Genomic DNA, 16578 nt, shown 5'->3' with positions numbered 1-16578 from the left:
ATTGCGGTACAGCCTAACAGCCGGGAAGGCATTACGGTATAGTCTAACAGCCAGGAAGGCATTACGGTATAGTCTAACAGCCAGGAAGGCATTGCGGTACAGTCTAACAGCCAGGAAGGCATTGCGGTACAGTCTAACAGCCAGAAAGGCATTGCGGTAGGTACAGTCTAACAACCAGTAAGGCATTACAGTACAGTCCAACAGTCAGGAAGGCATTACAGTACAGTCTAAGAGCCAGGAAGATATTGCGGTACAGTCTAACAGTCAGGAAGGCATTGCGGTACAGTCTAACAGCCAGGAAGGCATTACGGTATAGTCTAACAGCCAGGAAGGCATTGCGGTACAGTCTAAAAGCCAGGAAGGCATTGCGATACAGTCTAACAGCCAGAAAGGCATTGCGGTACAGTTTAACAACCAGTAAGGCATTACAGTACAGTCTAACAGCCAGGAAGATATTGCGGTACAGTCTAACAGTCAGGAAGGCATTGCGGTACAGTCTAACAGCCAGGAAGGCATTACGGTATAGTCTAACAGCCAGGAAAGCATTGCGGTACAGTCTAACAGCCAGCAAGGCATTGCGGTACAGCCTAACAGCCAGGAAGGCATTGCGGTACAGTCTAACAGCCAGGAAGGCATTACGGTATAGTCTAACAGCCAGGAAGGCATTGCGGTAGTCTAACAGCCAGGGCCCAGGAAGATATTTATTGCGGCAGCCTACCAGCGTCCAGCCAGGAAGACACGCTTCCGTTGTAACACATTATACCAAGTTTTACTCTTAGCTGGTGTGCACGGAGTCTAGGTGAAGACAGATGAGTTGAAGAGACTCAAAAGGTGCCTCCTCTTCAATAGTTCTCCGTGTGTGAGAGTAGGTAAACGTTTACGAGCGTTGTATGGAAATAATGACATCGGACGGTCTTGGTCTATTTGCCAAGCATGTAGCGTAGCGAACTTGTGCTCGCTCTATAGTGCATACCTATTGCTAGCAATTACCAAAGGCAGAACGATATTCCCTACATTTTACAAAAAGTTAGCGTGAGAGCCTGGCCTGGTCTGTAATGTCGTCGAGCAGTAGGTAACTAGGTAGGTATTGCTAGACATCTTCCCAGTTATTTATTATACGCCGGTTTCACGAGCAGTCTTGTGAACACATGAATTTGAAATTGGTAAACAAAGCTGTACTGAGTCATACCTAACGCACCAAGGTGTGAATGAATGTCGCTGCATTGTGTTCTTGAAGCTGACCGAATTCCCAATGATTCAGGGTGGGATTCGTTGCGAAAATCGCACCACTTCCGTTGTGACAGCGCATTGAACATCACTCGGGCCCCGGACTGCCCCCACAGAGTCGGTCCTCAGCCTGCCCTCTCAAATACGCTCTGTCACCACTGATATTATTCAGCACAGTCAACACCATAAACCGGAAATACTGGGACATGCCCGCCCGGAAAGGCCACAGGCGTGGGCCTGCCACCCGCTTGGATCGTTCCCTCTCCCCCACATAGGATATTATTCACCACCAGAGTCGCGTCTGTGATGCGGTCACCAGAGGTCACAAAGGTCACAGAGGTCACCGGACAGTCACCAGATATCACTGGGTGGCCAACATTGGCCGCGGTATGTCCGGCACCGGGCACCACCACCTCGCCGTCGGCGCCGGGTTTTTCTGAGCTGTCGGGATCAGTGCTGGCCCATGCTGTGTCAGCTGGATGACCGAGTCGGCCGCCCGGCGACTGCACTAGGTCAAGGTCACGTGACGGTGCCAGATGGGAAGCGTGCCGTGAGGGGAGGGGAGGGGGAGGGGTGTCGGTGCCGAGGTGTGACACCGCTGGAGCGGCGGCCCCGTCCCCTCGCCGGCTAGATAGAGTCCTGAGCGACTGCCTCGGCTGGCCTCGGTCCTATCTGACACATCCACCACACGGTGTATTTCGATCTGTCCTCAAGGTAATCAGTCTGCTCGCCCCAACGCTCACAGTCTGTCCTAGAGTTAACTGGTTACCGTCAGTCTGGTTGGGAGTTAACTGGCTGCTGGCTGTTCGAGAGTTGATTGTCTGTCGTCTGTCTGGCTAAGAGTACCTAAATTTGCCAGCGCAGTCGTCTGTCTCCACGATCTCTCATCGTCCAATCGTCTTAGCTGCTGATATCCATCGGCTGCTTTAGGCAATATCCATTTAAAAATGGAAAAAATTAAGCCAAACAGACCTAATGTGGAAGAAAAACGGAAAAAATCGACAGAATAAAAAGGCGCGTGAATTAACGTTGCCTGATACCTGCTTCACCTTAAATCCATCCATGTGATATGCTCGCAACGTTTTGTAAAAATGTATTCAATAAATAATAAGGAATCACACAATCACGAGATAACGCAGCAGCCGAGCCGACCACTCACTGGGTCGAATATGGACGGAAGGTTAAGCCAGGGGGTCGGGCCCCTCTCTCAGCAGATGGCAGTCGCATACTGCCCGAGTAAGCACATTGCCCGTAACAGTCGATACCCAAGACGGCAGCGGCTGATACAGTGTGAATGTACTGCCCGAGTAAGCACATTGCCCGTAACAGTCGATACCCAAGACGGCTGATACAGTGTAAATGGCTGACGGGTCTAACAGCTAGTGTCCTCCGGGGCGAACCTCGGGACCGTCCAAAGCAGTGTCAGACGACAGACACACGGTATAGCATCACCAATGGACACTTTACATGCGCCCTCGCCGCTTCACTTAGTTAGAAGTACTCTTAGAGAGTTCTTATTGTACTAGTCAGCAGCATTTCACGATAGAGACGGCTTATATGTATATGTACCTATAGCGCATCACATAACGTATCACAATCCATGGGTGGAGCTTTTCCAGGAAAGTTGGTGGGGCAAAAAGTTGTCAAACCTACAATGTCCGATTGTTAAGTTAGATAAAATTCAACAATGAATCAATTCTTTTCATTACAGAGATAATATTTTGCATTACACAGACATTTCAAAGCTCCTCAATGCGAAAAACATAGGTTTGCTAAGCAGTAAAGTCCTGCAAATCGGCTTAAGTTGGTGGGGCAAAACGCTTATTGGTGGGGCAAAATGGCAAGTTGGTGGGGCAGGCGCCCCACCAAGTGAATAGGAAGCTCCACCCCTGTCACAATCTCTTCTCCAGTTTTAGAGCCATCTCGCCGTAACACGACCCGCGACTTTAAACCCGTAACCACAACCAGTCATGTCCATAAGCGGGTCCTGCCCACAACAGCGGTCCCCGTCCGGCGTGCACAACCAGTCCATGTCCACAAACACTCCCTGTACACAAACGGTCCTCGTCCACAAACGGCCTACAAATGTGGAAATCCACAATCGACACTGTTATGCAAACGGCACTTGAAATTCGCAGCGGCTATACCACCTAAATCAAATCCATAGCCCATCAAATGGGTGTTGCCACAATCAACAGACCTTATCTGCTCAAACGGTGGCCCTGTTCACATTGGATACCACTATAGAAGGTCCCTGTCCAGTATATATCTGTATAGACATGGCTTACACAAGAAACTGGGCACAACAGCTATGCTAAATTCATTCAAAGCCAACTGAGCGGCCAGATAGCGTCGTAACTAGTTCAATAATGTATAGCCACTGCTGGCGTCTGTTTCGTTCAAGGCTCCGTTGCCAGGCGGTCGGAGTCCAGACGAGCGCTGTTAGCACGTCGATAACACTCTTCGAACACGCACACGTCATAATACTGCCTCGTCACACTGGATAATACCGGGAGTTCCTAAATAAACAGACGATTTTAATTTCCCTCTGGCGGTGGCTGTGATTAAAATTATGTTAATAAAAGTGCACGTGCTGAAAGCACGTTCATTGCTTTTTGTGTGATACCAGTTTCAATCACTTGTCACCATGAAACCATACAGTACAGACGAAAAAACAAAAGTCATACGCTTATATATTGAGACAAAATCTATTGTCGGTACACAACGTAAATATCGGCGGTTTTTTAAGAGCCGGAAAGCACCATCGAGAAATGTTATTTTGAGTTTGGTGGAGAAGTTTCTGGCCCATGGCAGTGTTGAGAACCTCAGGAAGGGTCGATGCGGCCGAAAGAAGACAAAACGAATACCTGACAACGTGGAAAAGACCCAGAAGGCTCTCCAGCGGAGTGCCAACAAGTCCCTGAGGCGGCTGAGCCAGGAGCTGGGCTGCAGCAAGACAACGGCTCAACGGCTGGCCAGGACTGACTGTCAGCTAGTGTTTAGGTGTCTGTTCACCAAACACTGACGGAGTCCGACAAACAGGCACGAATGCTGTACAGCGGCTGGTTTCTGAGGAACTGCGACGACGATAGCGACTTTCTCCACCAGATCTGGTTCACCGATGAAGCGAATTTTCACCTCGATGGACGTGTGAACTTTCAAAACTTTCGGTTCTGGTCGACCGACCTGCCAGATGTCGTCGCTGAAGCCCCTCTGCACAGCGCCAAGTGCACTGCGTTTTGTGCGATCAGCAGCAGGGGCGTGATTGGCCCTTTCTGGTTCGAGGACAGCGCTGGGGCCACTGTAACGGTTAACGCACAGCGGTACCGGAAGGTCATCAGCAGGTTTTGGACTGCGCTGAGGCGGAAGCTGGGCGGCGCTACACAGCAGCTGGACAGCCAGTGGTTCCAGCAGGACGGCGCCACCGCGCACACGGCCGGCGCCACCCGGAAATGGCTGCGCGACCGCTTTGGTCAGAGGCTGATCTCACGGGGAGAGGTGCACAGCTGGCCCGCGCGCTCACCCGACTTGACGCCATGTGACTTCTTCCTCTGGGGTCACCTTAAGGACCAGGTGTACAGGAACAACCCGGGAACCTTAGAGGAGCTCAAAGAAGCTGTGACCTGTGCAGTCCGCCGAGTGCGACCCGAGATATGCCGGGCCGCGCTGGAGTCGGCACGGAGCCGCGCCGTTCTGTGCCTGGAGCGGAAGGGAGAGCATCTGGAGCATGTGCTCTGCCGCCATCAGTGAGTGGCCAGTGAGACAGTGATCAGACCAATATAAAATAGCATTGACTGTGCTATACAACAGTTATGGTTTTCATTGGATTTTGTCATTGGAACTGGAAATAAATGACTTTTAAAATCGTCTGTTTATTTAGGAACTCCCGGTACCTACTGTCTCGATGGTATGTGTTGTCTTGGAACGGTCATTATTTGAGTATTTTGTGAAGCAAATTTTGGAAGAATGCTGTCTGAAGTACATTTTGGGCCTTAAGACTTGCAGTTCGACAAAGTACTGCGACATCATAAATGCATATACAGTGGTAACACCATCTGAGAGCACGTCAAACGTGCCGTTTTCCCTACAGTCTCATCAGTTTACGGTCCATTCTGCTTAGAGCGTTCACAGATCTCGGGTTCCGCCCGGCCATCACCAGCTGCACCGGCCCGGGAGCGTCCGTCCCGCCGTCCCGCGGACCCGCCACCGGCCGGGGCTCACTGAGCGGCCTCCAGCAGTGTGTCCAGGTCCATCCGGGCCGGACACACTGGGCCGGCTCACTGAGCGGCCTCCAGCAGTGTGTCCAGGTCCATCCGGAACCCGTACAGACTCAGATCGCGGCGGAACCGCTGCTTGACGCGGCGCAGCAGGTGGCGCGGCACCAGCGGCAGCTGCCGCGCCAGCTCGCGCACCACCGTCTCGCGGGAGTCCGCCGACTCCGGGAGCGGCCTCCACGTGTTCCGCCAGCCCATCTCGGAGGCCAGGAACGCCACCTCCGTGTCCAGCTCGGCGGCGTGCAGCACGAAGTCGTACCGGTGGTTGCAGACGGCGCAGGTGTCGGCCGCAGGGGGCAGCGGGTCGTCGGTGACGGCCAGCTCGAGCACCTCGGCCAGCGAGACGGCGGGCCCGGTCCTCTGGCCGGCCGGCACCGTCCATCTGCGGCACGGACCACCAGTCAGACAGGTGCTGCCGCCTGGCGACAGGGAGCCAGCGTGCAACTGTGCTGCCACCTGGCAGAGGCAGGGAGAGCGAGCTCCTACCAAACATTCGTCGAAAATAACATAATATGATACTAAACTCTAAAGCAGTGCAGTATGGCGAGCATGTGATGGGTCTCATAGTTGAACACAAGCAATTCAACAGCCGCTTATCATGCATAACAATTGCGTCCTCAATTTAATGTTTTCGTCAACGACCTGTACCTATCGGTTTTCTAAGATCTTTGCCACATGCCTAAGTACGGAAGGCACGCAAGTAGCGTAGCGTGACATGGTGTTTTCTGAATGTTGACGATGAGAACAACGGTTCCAAGCGAGTTGCGCCATAAATTACATAAGTTATTCCGGTTGATGCCCCGAACTTCAATCTACAGCTTACTTACCCGTCCCGTTGTCTCTTACTGGTGCAATGAGAGTTTAGATCACCCCCTATTAATTTTAAGCTGCATTTAGATCCACATTTATACATGTTGAGACAAGGTGAATCAACATTGCCCGTGGAACATCGAACCTCGGGGCATTTTATAATATCGAAGTCATGGTATGCGTAAGACACTTGCTACCTCAAAGTCGAAACATTCTAAAATGTCGTGCCTGGGAGGCAAAGGCGAGTGATTGCTCTAACGCGCACCTCCGGCAAGTCTATGACGCTTGACGCTTGTCCGACGGCTGTGGCAGCTTTTTTCGCCGTCCATTGCAGCAGGGTGGCCCAGGCAATATGCTGCATTTATAGGACTATGATGATGATGTGTTCGAGTATAAGACATCCTATGAGGCATCCTCTGTTTATCTCGATTGAAATAGTCCATTGTCACACTCGTTCTATCTTTAGGTTTTACCTATGCATAAGGAACTCGGACGTTAGGTGCTAACACCAAGGATTGCTATCCTATCACTGTTTGCCGTCACTTTATTGCATACAGCACAGAAAGGGCGGCCAGTTTTAATTCCGTGTGTAAGTGTTAGGAACGTCTGTGACAACAGACAGCATACAGCCTTCAATAGATGAAGCGGTACAGTCCGTCCCTCGTATGAAGTTATCGTCAATTGTGCCACACACAAATGAACCGGCTCCACACCTGCTCTTCCACGGCAGTGAAGCCCTCATGATTCGCCTAATGAAGACACCACTCTGGCCGCGATCGGAAAGTTCGCCCCGCAGCAATTAGCACCCTCTTCATCAAGGCAATGACGGCGCGTTCTGTTACATTGGCGGCCAATTAGGCCTTTGTTGTACCGATTGCCGTGTCATCGCGTGGACCAACAGCGAGCTCTCGGCAGAGCGCACGGCCGCCGCCCCAAATGAGGGCCCTGCGTACCGAGCCTTTGTGGCAGCGGCGGCAATATGTCGGCGGTCTCAATGGACGCGGCCGGTGAATAGAGAAACAGAGCTCCTTATAAATGGCTCTGCTAATCTCTCGCATAGCAATGCACAGATGAAAGACGAGCCGATGGGATGGTAATGTTCGGTTATGTCTCCCAGCATGGACCACTACTCTCCCAGGCATGTCCGGCATCATCGTGCTCTTCATGACGCTAGCATTGCCTTATTTTGGAACGATGACACCTCAATATTCTTTATTCAGTAGTTGAGGTGCTGTAAACGGACGTTCTTTCCCTTAGTATCTCGGTATCCTATCTTAATGAGCGCACGAATAAAAGCATTTTTCTTCCAAAGACCCCATTTATCTTATATTGTGCTACATCGGAAATTAATCCATTATTTCAGAAGTGCAAATCGGGTAGGTACCATATTATGAGGTGGAATAATGAATGATGAAGTAGAGCCTGTCTTAACTAATTCGAGATAGGGCCTATTGCCATAATCTTCTTATTTCTGTCACCTATTATGGAGATGAGTTCGGGCAGCATTCAGCATCGAGGGTCGAGCAACCACATGCAAGCGAAGCACTGACTAGGATGTCTAACTAGGATAGGATACTAGGATAGGATGACTAACTAGGACTAGGACCACTGCACAACGATGCACGAGGTCCTATAGGACCTATCGCCACCATGGTACTGCACAGCGCACTGTCGCTGGCCGAAGGTCATCCCCATGGGGCGCCGCGTCAGCAAGTCGGTTCGGTTCACTATTGCACTAAGCAATTATGAAGCTCTCGTAAGGATAATCACATGTAATATGCAGCCGGCTAGGGCATAGCTCTCTTGCCTGTCCTGCGGCTGTGAGAGCGCGGCTGGAGCACAAATAACGCCCTGACCGGGTCGTAAATACACACACCTCCCTTCAATCTGAGGCCCTCGGTGTCGGCGGAACTCACATGTGACACATGATCGTACTACAGGCCGACTGTCACATACGTTTACCAACAAGGTCAAAGCACTTGCTTAGTAATAGGGAAGAGCTTAGAACGGTCATTAGTAGATATATAACGTCTCTGCAGAGATCGAGACATTAACTGATAGTTACGGGGCGGACACATCTGTGATATGTTCGCTGATACGGACAAAATTCATGACGTTCTTCTCACTCTCTGGCTATGCATCACAGTGCACCAGGAAAGGAGCGTATCGCATCACCTGGCTGATTTGCTGACAATCAATGCATCACGGGGACATTTGTATTCGGTAAATGAGGTCGTGTGCCGCATTCTGAGGACTCGTTTCTGCTGAGCAGTTTGTAGGTACATATTATTTGATGTCACAATAACGGTCTATGTAGATGACGAAGTTCCGTTCTCCGTGACCCCGACGGCCGATGCCGATGACACCGACATCAGTGTCAGTCAAATAGATGACACGCGACACCGCTTACGGTGGCATCATCTTGACGGGTAATTTACCGCCGTGGTAACGTGTAAATACTCAGAGAGACCAGGGAGAGGAAAATATTCAGACCCTTGGCTGTTCAGTGTGTTCACAGATACCGAGCTCCGATCTCGAGACCGCGAGAGGAAACTGCAACAGCTTCATTATAAAGCCAGGAGGCTATAACAGCCACAGCACTCCCTCCTAGGCAAACTCGGCTTGGTCCGAGTGTTTGCGATGGCCACCTGCATTTTGTTGCACGCGTGGTTGCAGCTTGTCCTGCGGGTGGGTGACACCGTGACCAACCAACCAGCTGCCGTTTGGACAAGCTGCATCCTGAACTCGGCCGAGTGTAAACAGCCAAGCTGTCGTGCATCTGATAAGTGACTCAGGGAGAGAGGGCGAAATCAGAGAGAGAGAGAGAGAGAGAGAGAGAGAGAGAGAGAGAGAGAGAGAGAGAGAGAGAGAGAGAGAGAGAGAGAGAGAGAGAGAGAGAGAGAGCGGGAGAGAGAGAGAGAGAGAGAGAGAGAGAAAGGGAGAGAGAGAGAGAGAGGGGAGAGAGCGAGAGCAAGAGCGAGAGCGAGAGAAAGAGAGAGAGAGAGAGAGAGAGAGAGAGAGAGAGAGAGAGAGAGAGAGAGAGAGAGAGAGAGAGAGAGAGAGAGAGAGAGAGAGAGAGAGAGAGAGAGAGAGAGAGAGAGAGAGAGAGAGAGAGAGAGAGAGAGGAAAAAGGGAGAAAGAGTTTACCTTTAAGAAAGAGGACGGAAGCAGAGCTGTCATAATCAAAGTCAACTTCTAGACGGCAATTAAGCCATACACTAAAGCCACGCACAGCTATGCATCCATTATTCCATAATCCACATTTCACGTGCGATCCTTGCAATCATTTATTCATTAGCTTCATCAAACCCATTTGAATCACTTCCCAATGACGGTGGCCGAGCAAGGTCTTCATTTTGCAGCCGCTCGTCTGCAGATTTTTCAAGCGGAAAACTACCGGTCATGTAAATTCAGACCGCTCTCCAACGTTCCTGCGTCTTCGGCCTTCGCACGGCCTCGGGGCTCGGAAAGCCGGTGGGAAGACCGCATAATTACATACGCACTACAAACGCAGGGAAGGGGTGGCGGGTCGGCCGAGCCACGGTTAATAACCTCTGACCACTCTGTTACTGCCTGTGGCGAAAACAGAGACCACCTGGCGAATACAGAAACCTTCCGGCTTACTACAGCGACTTCTTGGCGAATACCGTGAGGCTATCAGTCGAATAGAGCGGCTGCCACATGTAGGGCACGAGGACGGCGGTCGACTGCCGCCCCGCCGCGGGAGGTCTGCTGACTACAGCGGCTGCCTATGGCGTATACAGCGGCTGCCTATAGCAGGCACACGGACGGCGGTGCATAAGGTCGACCTATGGCGGGTCCGGTGACTGCCCATAGTGAACACGACGTCTGCCTATGGCAGGCACGCGGACGGTGGTTCATCGGCTGCCTATGGCGGGTCCGGCGGCTGCCTATGGCGGGTCCGGCGGCTGCCTATGGCGTCCCCACGACCAGCAGAGCAACGATCGGCTCGCCGCAGGTGCTTTGGTGACCTCGATCAGCGCCGCCAGTGCACAAGTTATGGCTGTCTTCGGTGATTTTATTCCCAGCTACGACCTACTTCTAAAAAGCGGCCGAACACTGTCAGATCAGCTAAAAATAACTGCGGCAACGAATAAAGGGATAAATGCTTGCTGAAGACTAAAAGGGTGCTCGCATAAACTGGCAGATTTTTATCAAAAAATGTCGGAAATCATTTATATGCAGGTGCCTAGTTATGTAGCACTAACGTAAAAAAAAAACACTTAAAAATAAATGATAACAATACATTATGCTACAATAAAACAGCTTAAAATATTTTTTCAGGCTACAAGGAGAAACAGAAACCACTCTGCAAATGCGTGTACCAGAGGTCTACGGTCGGAGATTCGGGGGGTCACCCAATTACGCAGTCTGCACCACTTCGGACCATACTCTGCAGTAAAAGGGCGCCACTCGGCGGCTCTGGCAGCTGACTGGCGCCCCGGGCCTGTCCCAGCCAGGTGAATCCCTGTCCTACATACCCCTCTGCAAATACGAGGCCGGCTGGCCGCTCACGACCGCCTATAAAACGCCCCTCGGACAAGACGAAAGCCACCGTTCCATGCTTCTATCCTCAGGATACTGAAATCCTTCTCCTCCACGCCGCAACCCCCCTCCGGGCTGGACAGGCAACTTTATCTCATGCGGGCTGCTCCCTTGGAGCGGCACCGCTGCTCCTGAGGGAGCGCACCCCGTAGCCGGGTGCAGTGAGTACCTTGGGGCTGGTCGGCCTGTCCTTCGGGATGGGCTCAGCCCCGGTGACTCACTAGGGTGCCTGCCCAGACCAATGTCTCCCCCTAATTCCTATCATCCTTCCGGCTCTGAAATGGTCTAATTGGACCGAAAGGGCCTAACCCAACAAAACAAAAAAACAGACGAAAGCGCCGTGATGGCCCTTTTAGCGCGGCGCCGGGGAATACCGGGGCACCAGCCAGTGGCAATTTGTGCGGTAGATGGACTAACGTGGTGTCAATCGGAACTTGAATCTTCGGAATTCCGATTTTGTCCAATGTCCAATTCGGAATTCGGTTGGACAATGACAGCAGGCTTTGGACAACTTTGGACAATCGTTTGCTACACCTCAACATTTTCATAAAATAATCGTGTTTAACATTGATTGGCTATTAAAAAGCCCAGCTTTCGATATGATTAACACTTTTGAGCTGGTAACGATGCATTAACATCAAATTAAATAACGGTGTTGAGTGTAAATTATTGCGTAAATATCGGACATCTTTGGACAAATGGCTGGCTTGGATATTTTTGGACGGACAGTCGACGCCAGCATTGGACATTGGACGGACATTGGACACATGTTTTCTGAAATTGACATCACTCTGATGGACGCAGCAGGAATTTATCGGAGCTGGTAATAACGCATTTTCTGCACCAAAGCAAATATCTTTGAGATTTTATGCCATTGTTGGACAGAGGTTGAGTGTCATGGGTGGCAGGCGCGAGTCAACTTATGTCCATTGTCCATCTATAGAATGGTACAGACAGGGACAGCACGCCCTCTTTCACAGTGGCTGTGACCGTCATTAGTTAGATAAATGGGTATCGAGCGTAATAACATTCCAAAGTTCCATGTATAAATACAAACTGATCACGTCATGCGTGTAAGTTCGATGCGCTGCTGGTTCCCGCGGAGCGGCTCGGTTTTCCAACCACAGGCGGCACACCGGCCGCAGACACGGCCAGCGTAATTTACCCGAACGGTGGAGTGTGACCGCCAACAATGTCAAATTGCGCCAGTTCATAGCTGTTCGCCCAGTTGACGGCCGTGCGGCGTGCACACGCACAGGTAACGGGCGCTAATTGTGTGGCCCGGAGTCGGACTGATTTATAAGAGGCAGATCGCCATGCCGACTGAGAGACGCTCCGAGAATTCATAAATTTTCCTTAATGACCGCTGAAAACCTTTCTCGGCAGGGGTCGCTGGCCAACTGCCAGACGCGTCGGCGAGGTCATGGTTTGATGGTTCCCCACGCAACGGGTCCTCTGCGGTGTCACGGTCCAGGACGGGGCTTCCCGTCATTTACCAGACTATGGGTCAATTAGGCCGCTTAATCAAACATTTGCATTTGGCTCAGCAACGAATCAGAGAGATAGTTGCTATCATTAGCATAAGTGTATTCAATGTCGAACGCAAAGCTAGAGCGAAGAGGACATTGAACTACCATTTGACGGCAAATGACTTTGCTGATCATTGCTATAACTAATATTAGGCCATTGGGGGATCCGTCATAGCTTATCGAAGCAAGACTGGCAACATTACCAGATTTTACGACTGCAGTGACAAATTGGATAGCTCCCAAGTCGACGAGCACTGATGTGCGCATTCGATCTTTTCTGATACGCTTTATTCTGGCCCCTGATCGTAGCAATACGTATTATGCGTTAATAGACGCATAAAATTGCACGTCGTTGAGCACTGCACTGCGCGGTAGGAATTAGCAATTCAAATCCGATCATATTACGATGAATGGGGTTTTAGCGGCTTCAATTTCAAGCCACCGCTGGACAGCCAACTACCCGTTTAACTTTGCGTGGGGTGCCGGTGCCACCACCACCGACCACTGCCGGCAGCTCTGCAGAACAGAGCCGGGCTCTGCCACAAATCTGAGCCGCCCACATCCATCACCGCACTGCTCAGCCCGTCCGGCCGCGGCGCGGCGCCATCGACCGCCTTCTCAGGCGTTCTGCGAAACTCCGCGAACGGTACAATGCTCGCAACAATTACGTACTGGTTTACGAGCGACCGAATGGGGTCTGCGTGCGGGCGAGCAATTGCAGGCGGCATGAGCACTGAGCAGCCCGCGGTTGGAGCCGCCGGTCGGCCGGCAGGGCGGACGGCCCGCCGCTGCCAGTGAGGCCGGCAGGCGGACGGCCCGCCGCTGCCAGTGAGGCCGGCAGGCGGACGGCCCGCCGCTGCCAGTGAAGCCGGCAGGCGGACGGCCCGCCGCTGCCAGTGAGGCCGGCAGGGCGGACGGCCCGCCGCTGCCAGTGAGGCCGGCAGGGTGGACTGCCCGCCCCGCCGGCTAGTGAGGCTGTCTTTGCTGAGACTCCACTGCGCCGCTCGTCTGTGGACCTGTCTGTCTGTTCGGACAGCGCAAAGCGTGCCGACAGCGGTGAAAAGATGCAGTGTAAATTCCGGCCGCGCTGAGCCGATGACTCGTAGGAGCGGCTGCACTGAGCGCACACACCCGGAGGTTAGTGACAGCAGGATGCTTCTCCGTTCCACCACGCACGGACGTGAACGGTCCCACGGTAGCTGTGCGGTGGGTCGTTTGCGCAGACCGCACGCCTCCGCCCGAGGGCTCCGAGTCGAAACAGAAGGAGGATGCGAGTCCGCCCTAACGGAAACGGCACAGACATTCGCAGTGGCGGATCTAGGATTTGAGTTTAGGGGGGGCAAACATTGCGCCGCTGACATGACCTAACATGACCTTTTCCGGTCAGGTCATGACCTTGACCTGAGGTCAAATTTTCAAGTTGACCTTTCAAGGTCAAATTATAGTTCATTCGACGCGTCTTGACGAGAGGAACACGATGCTGGCAAAAGTAATGTCATAGCTCTTTTGAGTCAAAAGTTATTGCCGAAAAACCGTTTTTCGTAAAAACGGCTATTTTTGGAGTTTTTGCCCTCTGGAGGCTAAACTGTTGACCTGAGGTCAAATCTGATAACATTACTCAGAAAGGTCTGTAAAAGGGCTATCGAATGCGTTTTTTTGCGGCGCTGTAGCTCTACCGGTTCCCGAGATAGCCGTTGGCAGTTTCCAAAATGTTGAAATAGTCAACATTTTACCTTCGGTGACCTCTGGTGACCTGACCTTTGACCTGACCCAAAAAATGACCGAACTGTTTTCGTCCTTATTTTTGACGTTCTTTCGATTGCCGCTTACCGCGTGTCGCTACGTGGCCCAGGAGCCGAGTTAGAAGGGGGGGGGTGTTCAAACACCCCCGCGGCCCGGCGCGGAATCTCAGAGCACCGGCCCGGCGCGGGTGTTAGAGAATAGCTCACCGGCGCTATGGACGGTCCGTCCTCTACCTCCCGCATCACCTCGGCAAGACCTCGTCCGAAAGGTCCGCCCGCGCCGGTTCTCAAGGGCTTCTGTATCCGGAGACCGATAAGGGTCGCAGCAGCAGGTTCATGTGTAAATGCCCACGACCAAAGGCCACATCAGCGTACCTGCGATACTATACGCAGTCAGGGTTGCCACGTAGTTAAACGTATTAACAGTTGTTTCCGGTAATAGAAAATGAGATCAGTCGATTAAGAATCCCAACAAGAAATAGACGAAGAACAGCGCATTTGTTTTCGGTCATGCATTTATTGATGCAATTACAATGAACATTCCTTAACTTTGGGACTAAACTTCGCGAGCTAGCAAAATTATACAATAAGTGTTACTTTCGAGAGGAGATAAACGATGCTTCTACAGACTACATACAGGGTGTCTCAAAAGTTCGTTTACAGGTACCAGCCATGCTTTTTTGCCAATAATTCTGAATCAACAAGAAATTAACAGTCGAAATTTTGCATGGGCATTGGTGACAACCTTCCTCAAGCAGTCTCATTGTTTTCAAGTGTATTCGACCCTTCATGAGCTCACAAAAAGGGTTCACCTCTGACCATGGGTCAGGCACGAAAATGTAGGTTGCAAAGTCGGGTATGTTGTGAAACTCTCTGTTTCAGGAGTAATGGGAATGGTTAAGTCGGAAATGACACATGGCTAAGTGTCGGCGAGGATGAGTGCAACATGATGATCATTTCATAAAAACGGTGGCTAAAATTTTTGAAGGACGAAACCATGCGAGACTAACGGCGTTTTGAACGACCCTCGCACGGCAGCAGACTCGTGTTCCGGGAAGGCAGCTGAAAATGCGGTCATAACTATTGAAAACTGGCAAGAAGCTCACAGACAGAGGTTACCCATTTTCAAAAAGTGCAGGTCATCGTAAAATAAAGGCAAATTATAATTTAAAATTGTTTATAATATCTATAACGCTAATTTTTGGGGACAATAACACAAAAATCGTCAATGCCAAGGACACCTGACCCTCCAAAAGTGTCAGTTATTGTAAAATTTTATCTAACGAAGTTTCAAGAGGCAGATCTGCAGCGAATAATTTTCTTTTAAACACAAAATCCCGATAAAACCACACGATGGACAGGTTTGGGCCGTTTACAAAGCAGAACCTCTCCCGAGGAAAGCACTCCGCAACCGAGCGAAGGTCTTGGCATGGGGAATGACGAGCGCTTGGAATTTGCAAAATTTGCACAATGTGTCTGAGAAACAGACGTCCGACACATTCTGCTACCATATGATGCGAAAAAATTTACTCCTGGCACTTCCCGTTTGTTCAGGACTGGGGTCGTTTTAAAAAGGAAAATGGCGCTTGGGATGTCGGCGCCAGTCATTCATGAAGGAGTTAGCGCCAGAGAATGCCTACAAAATACTCATGAATGGTGTTGATGCAAACTTCGACTTTCAGGGAAAATCAGATGTTGCCAGGGAGCTAGTCAAACCTAAATCCGACGCAGAAACTGCAGGAGATTCCCCTGCAAGAGCTTGAAAGCTGGTAACCTTTTATCAGCCTCCGGCAGCTGACGGAGCAACAAAAATCGGTATGGGCAAATATTTTTGGAGATACAGCAAAGGGGTTGGTTTCTAACCTTCTTAATCAGTTGTCAAAGCATGCATATTTGTCTAGTGTACACACAGACACCAAAACCTTATACTTTTGGCCGGTTCTTATATGCTTTATTGGCATGGGAAATGTGTAAGCGAACTTTTGAGACACCCTGTAGGACCACAGCGCAACAGCCAACGGAATCACACTGAACAGCGTTAAGTTCCCACAACATACTGAGCTTCTCCAACACCTCGCAAACCAAAAGCTCTGACTGAGCCTTTCTGTGTTTGTCCCCGTTAGATAACGGTATGGCTCATGAAAAAGCCGCGATTGGTAATCTTCTTTACGTTATTCCTCTCAGAAACCTATCACGCACTTCATGCATACACATATGCAGCTCTTGTAGAGACTCTCGGACTTTGGCACCCTTTTGGCACCCCCTTTGGAAATGGCTGTATCCGCCTCTGGACATAACTAATGTAGCCACAGTGGAAATTCTAGGTACTAATGGATATTTAGACCCACCAATATTTTTTTCAGCTCCTACACCCATGCTATCTAGCAATAAAATATTATGCAAACACTTCTTATATACCCATGCAAACCC

At 50.9% G+C, this 16578-nt stretch overlaps 1 protein-coding gene across 4 annotated transcripts in view; it reads right to left on the bottom strand.

Annotated features, from left to right (window-relative positions):
- Positions 1-2304: 2304 nt before the first annotated feature.
- LOC122384591 overlaps positions 2305-16578 on the bottom strand; it is a 42591-nt gene continuing 28317 nt past the window's right edge. For all 4 annotated transcript variants that reach the window (XM_043372155.1, XM_043372154.1, XM_043372152.1 and 1 more), the window contains exon 6: positions 2305-5883. In XM_043372155.1, coding sequence (XP_043228090.1) covers positions 5505-5883 — 379 coding nt within the window. In that variant the 3' untranslated portion in view covers positions 2305-5504. The remainder of the gene's footprint in view (positions 5884-16578) is intronic.

The sequence above is a fragment of the Amphibalanus amphitrite genome, unplaced genomic scaffold (genome assembly GCF_019059575.1).
Source record: "Amphibalanus amphitrite isolate SeventyFive unplaced genomic scaffold, NRLGWU_Aamphi_draft 000193F_arrow, whole genome shotgun sequence".
NCBI lineage: Eukaryota > Metazoa > Arthropoda > Thecostraca > Balanomorpha > Balanidae > Amphibalanus > Amphibalanus amphitrite.
The sequence above is the reverse complement of the archived record's forward strand: the minus strand, read 5'-3'. Positions and strand labels throughout refer to the sequence as shown.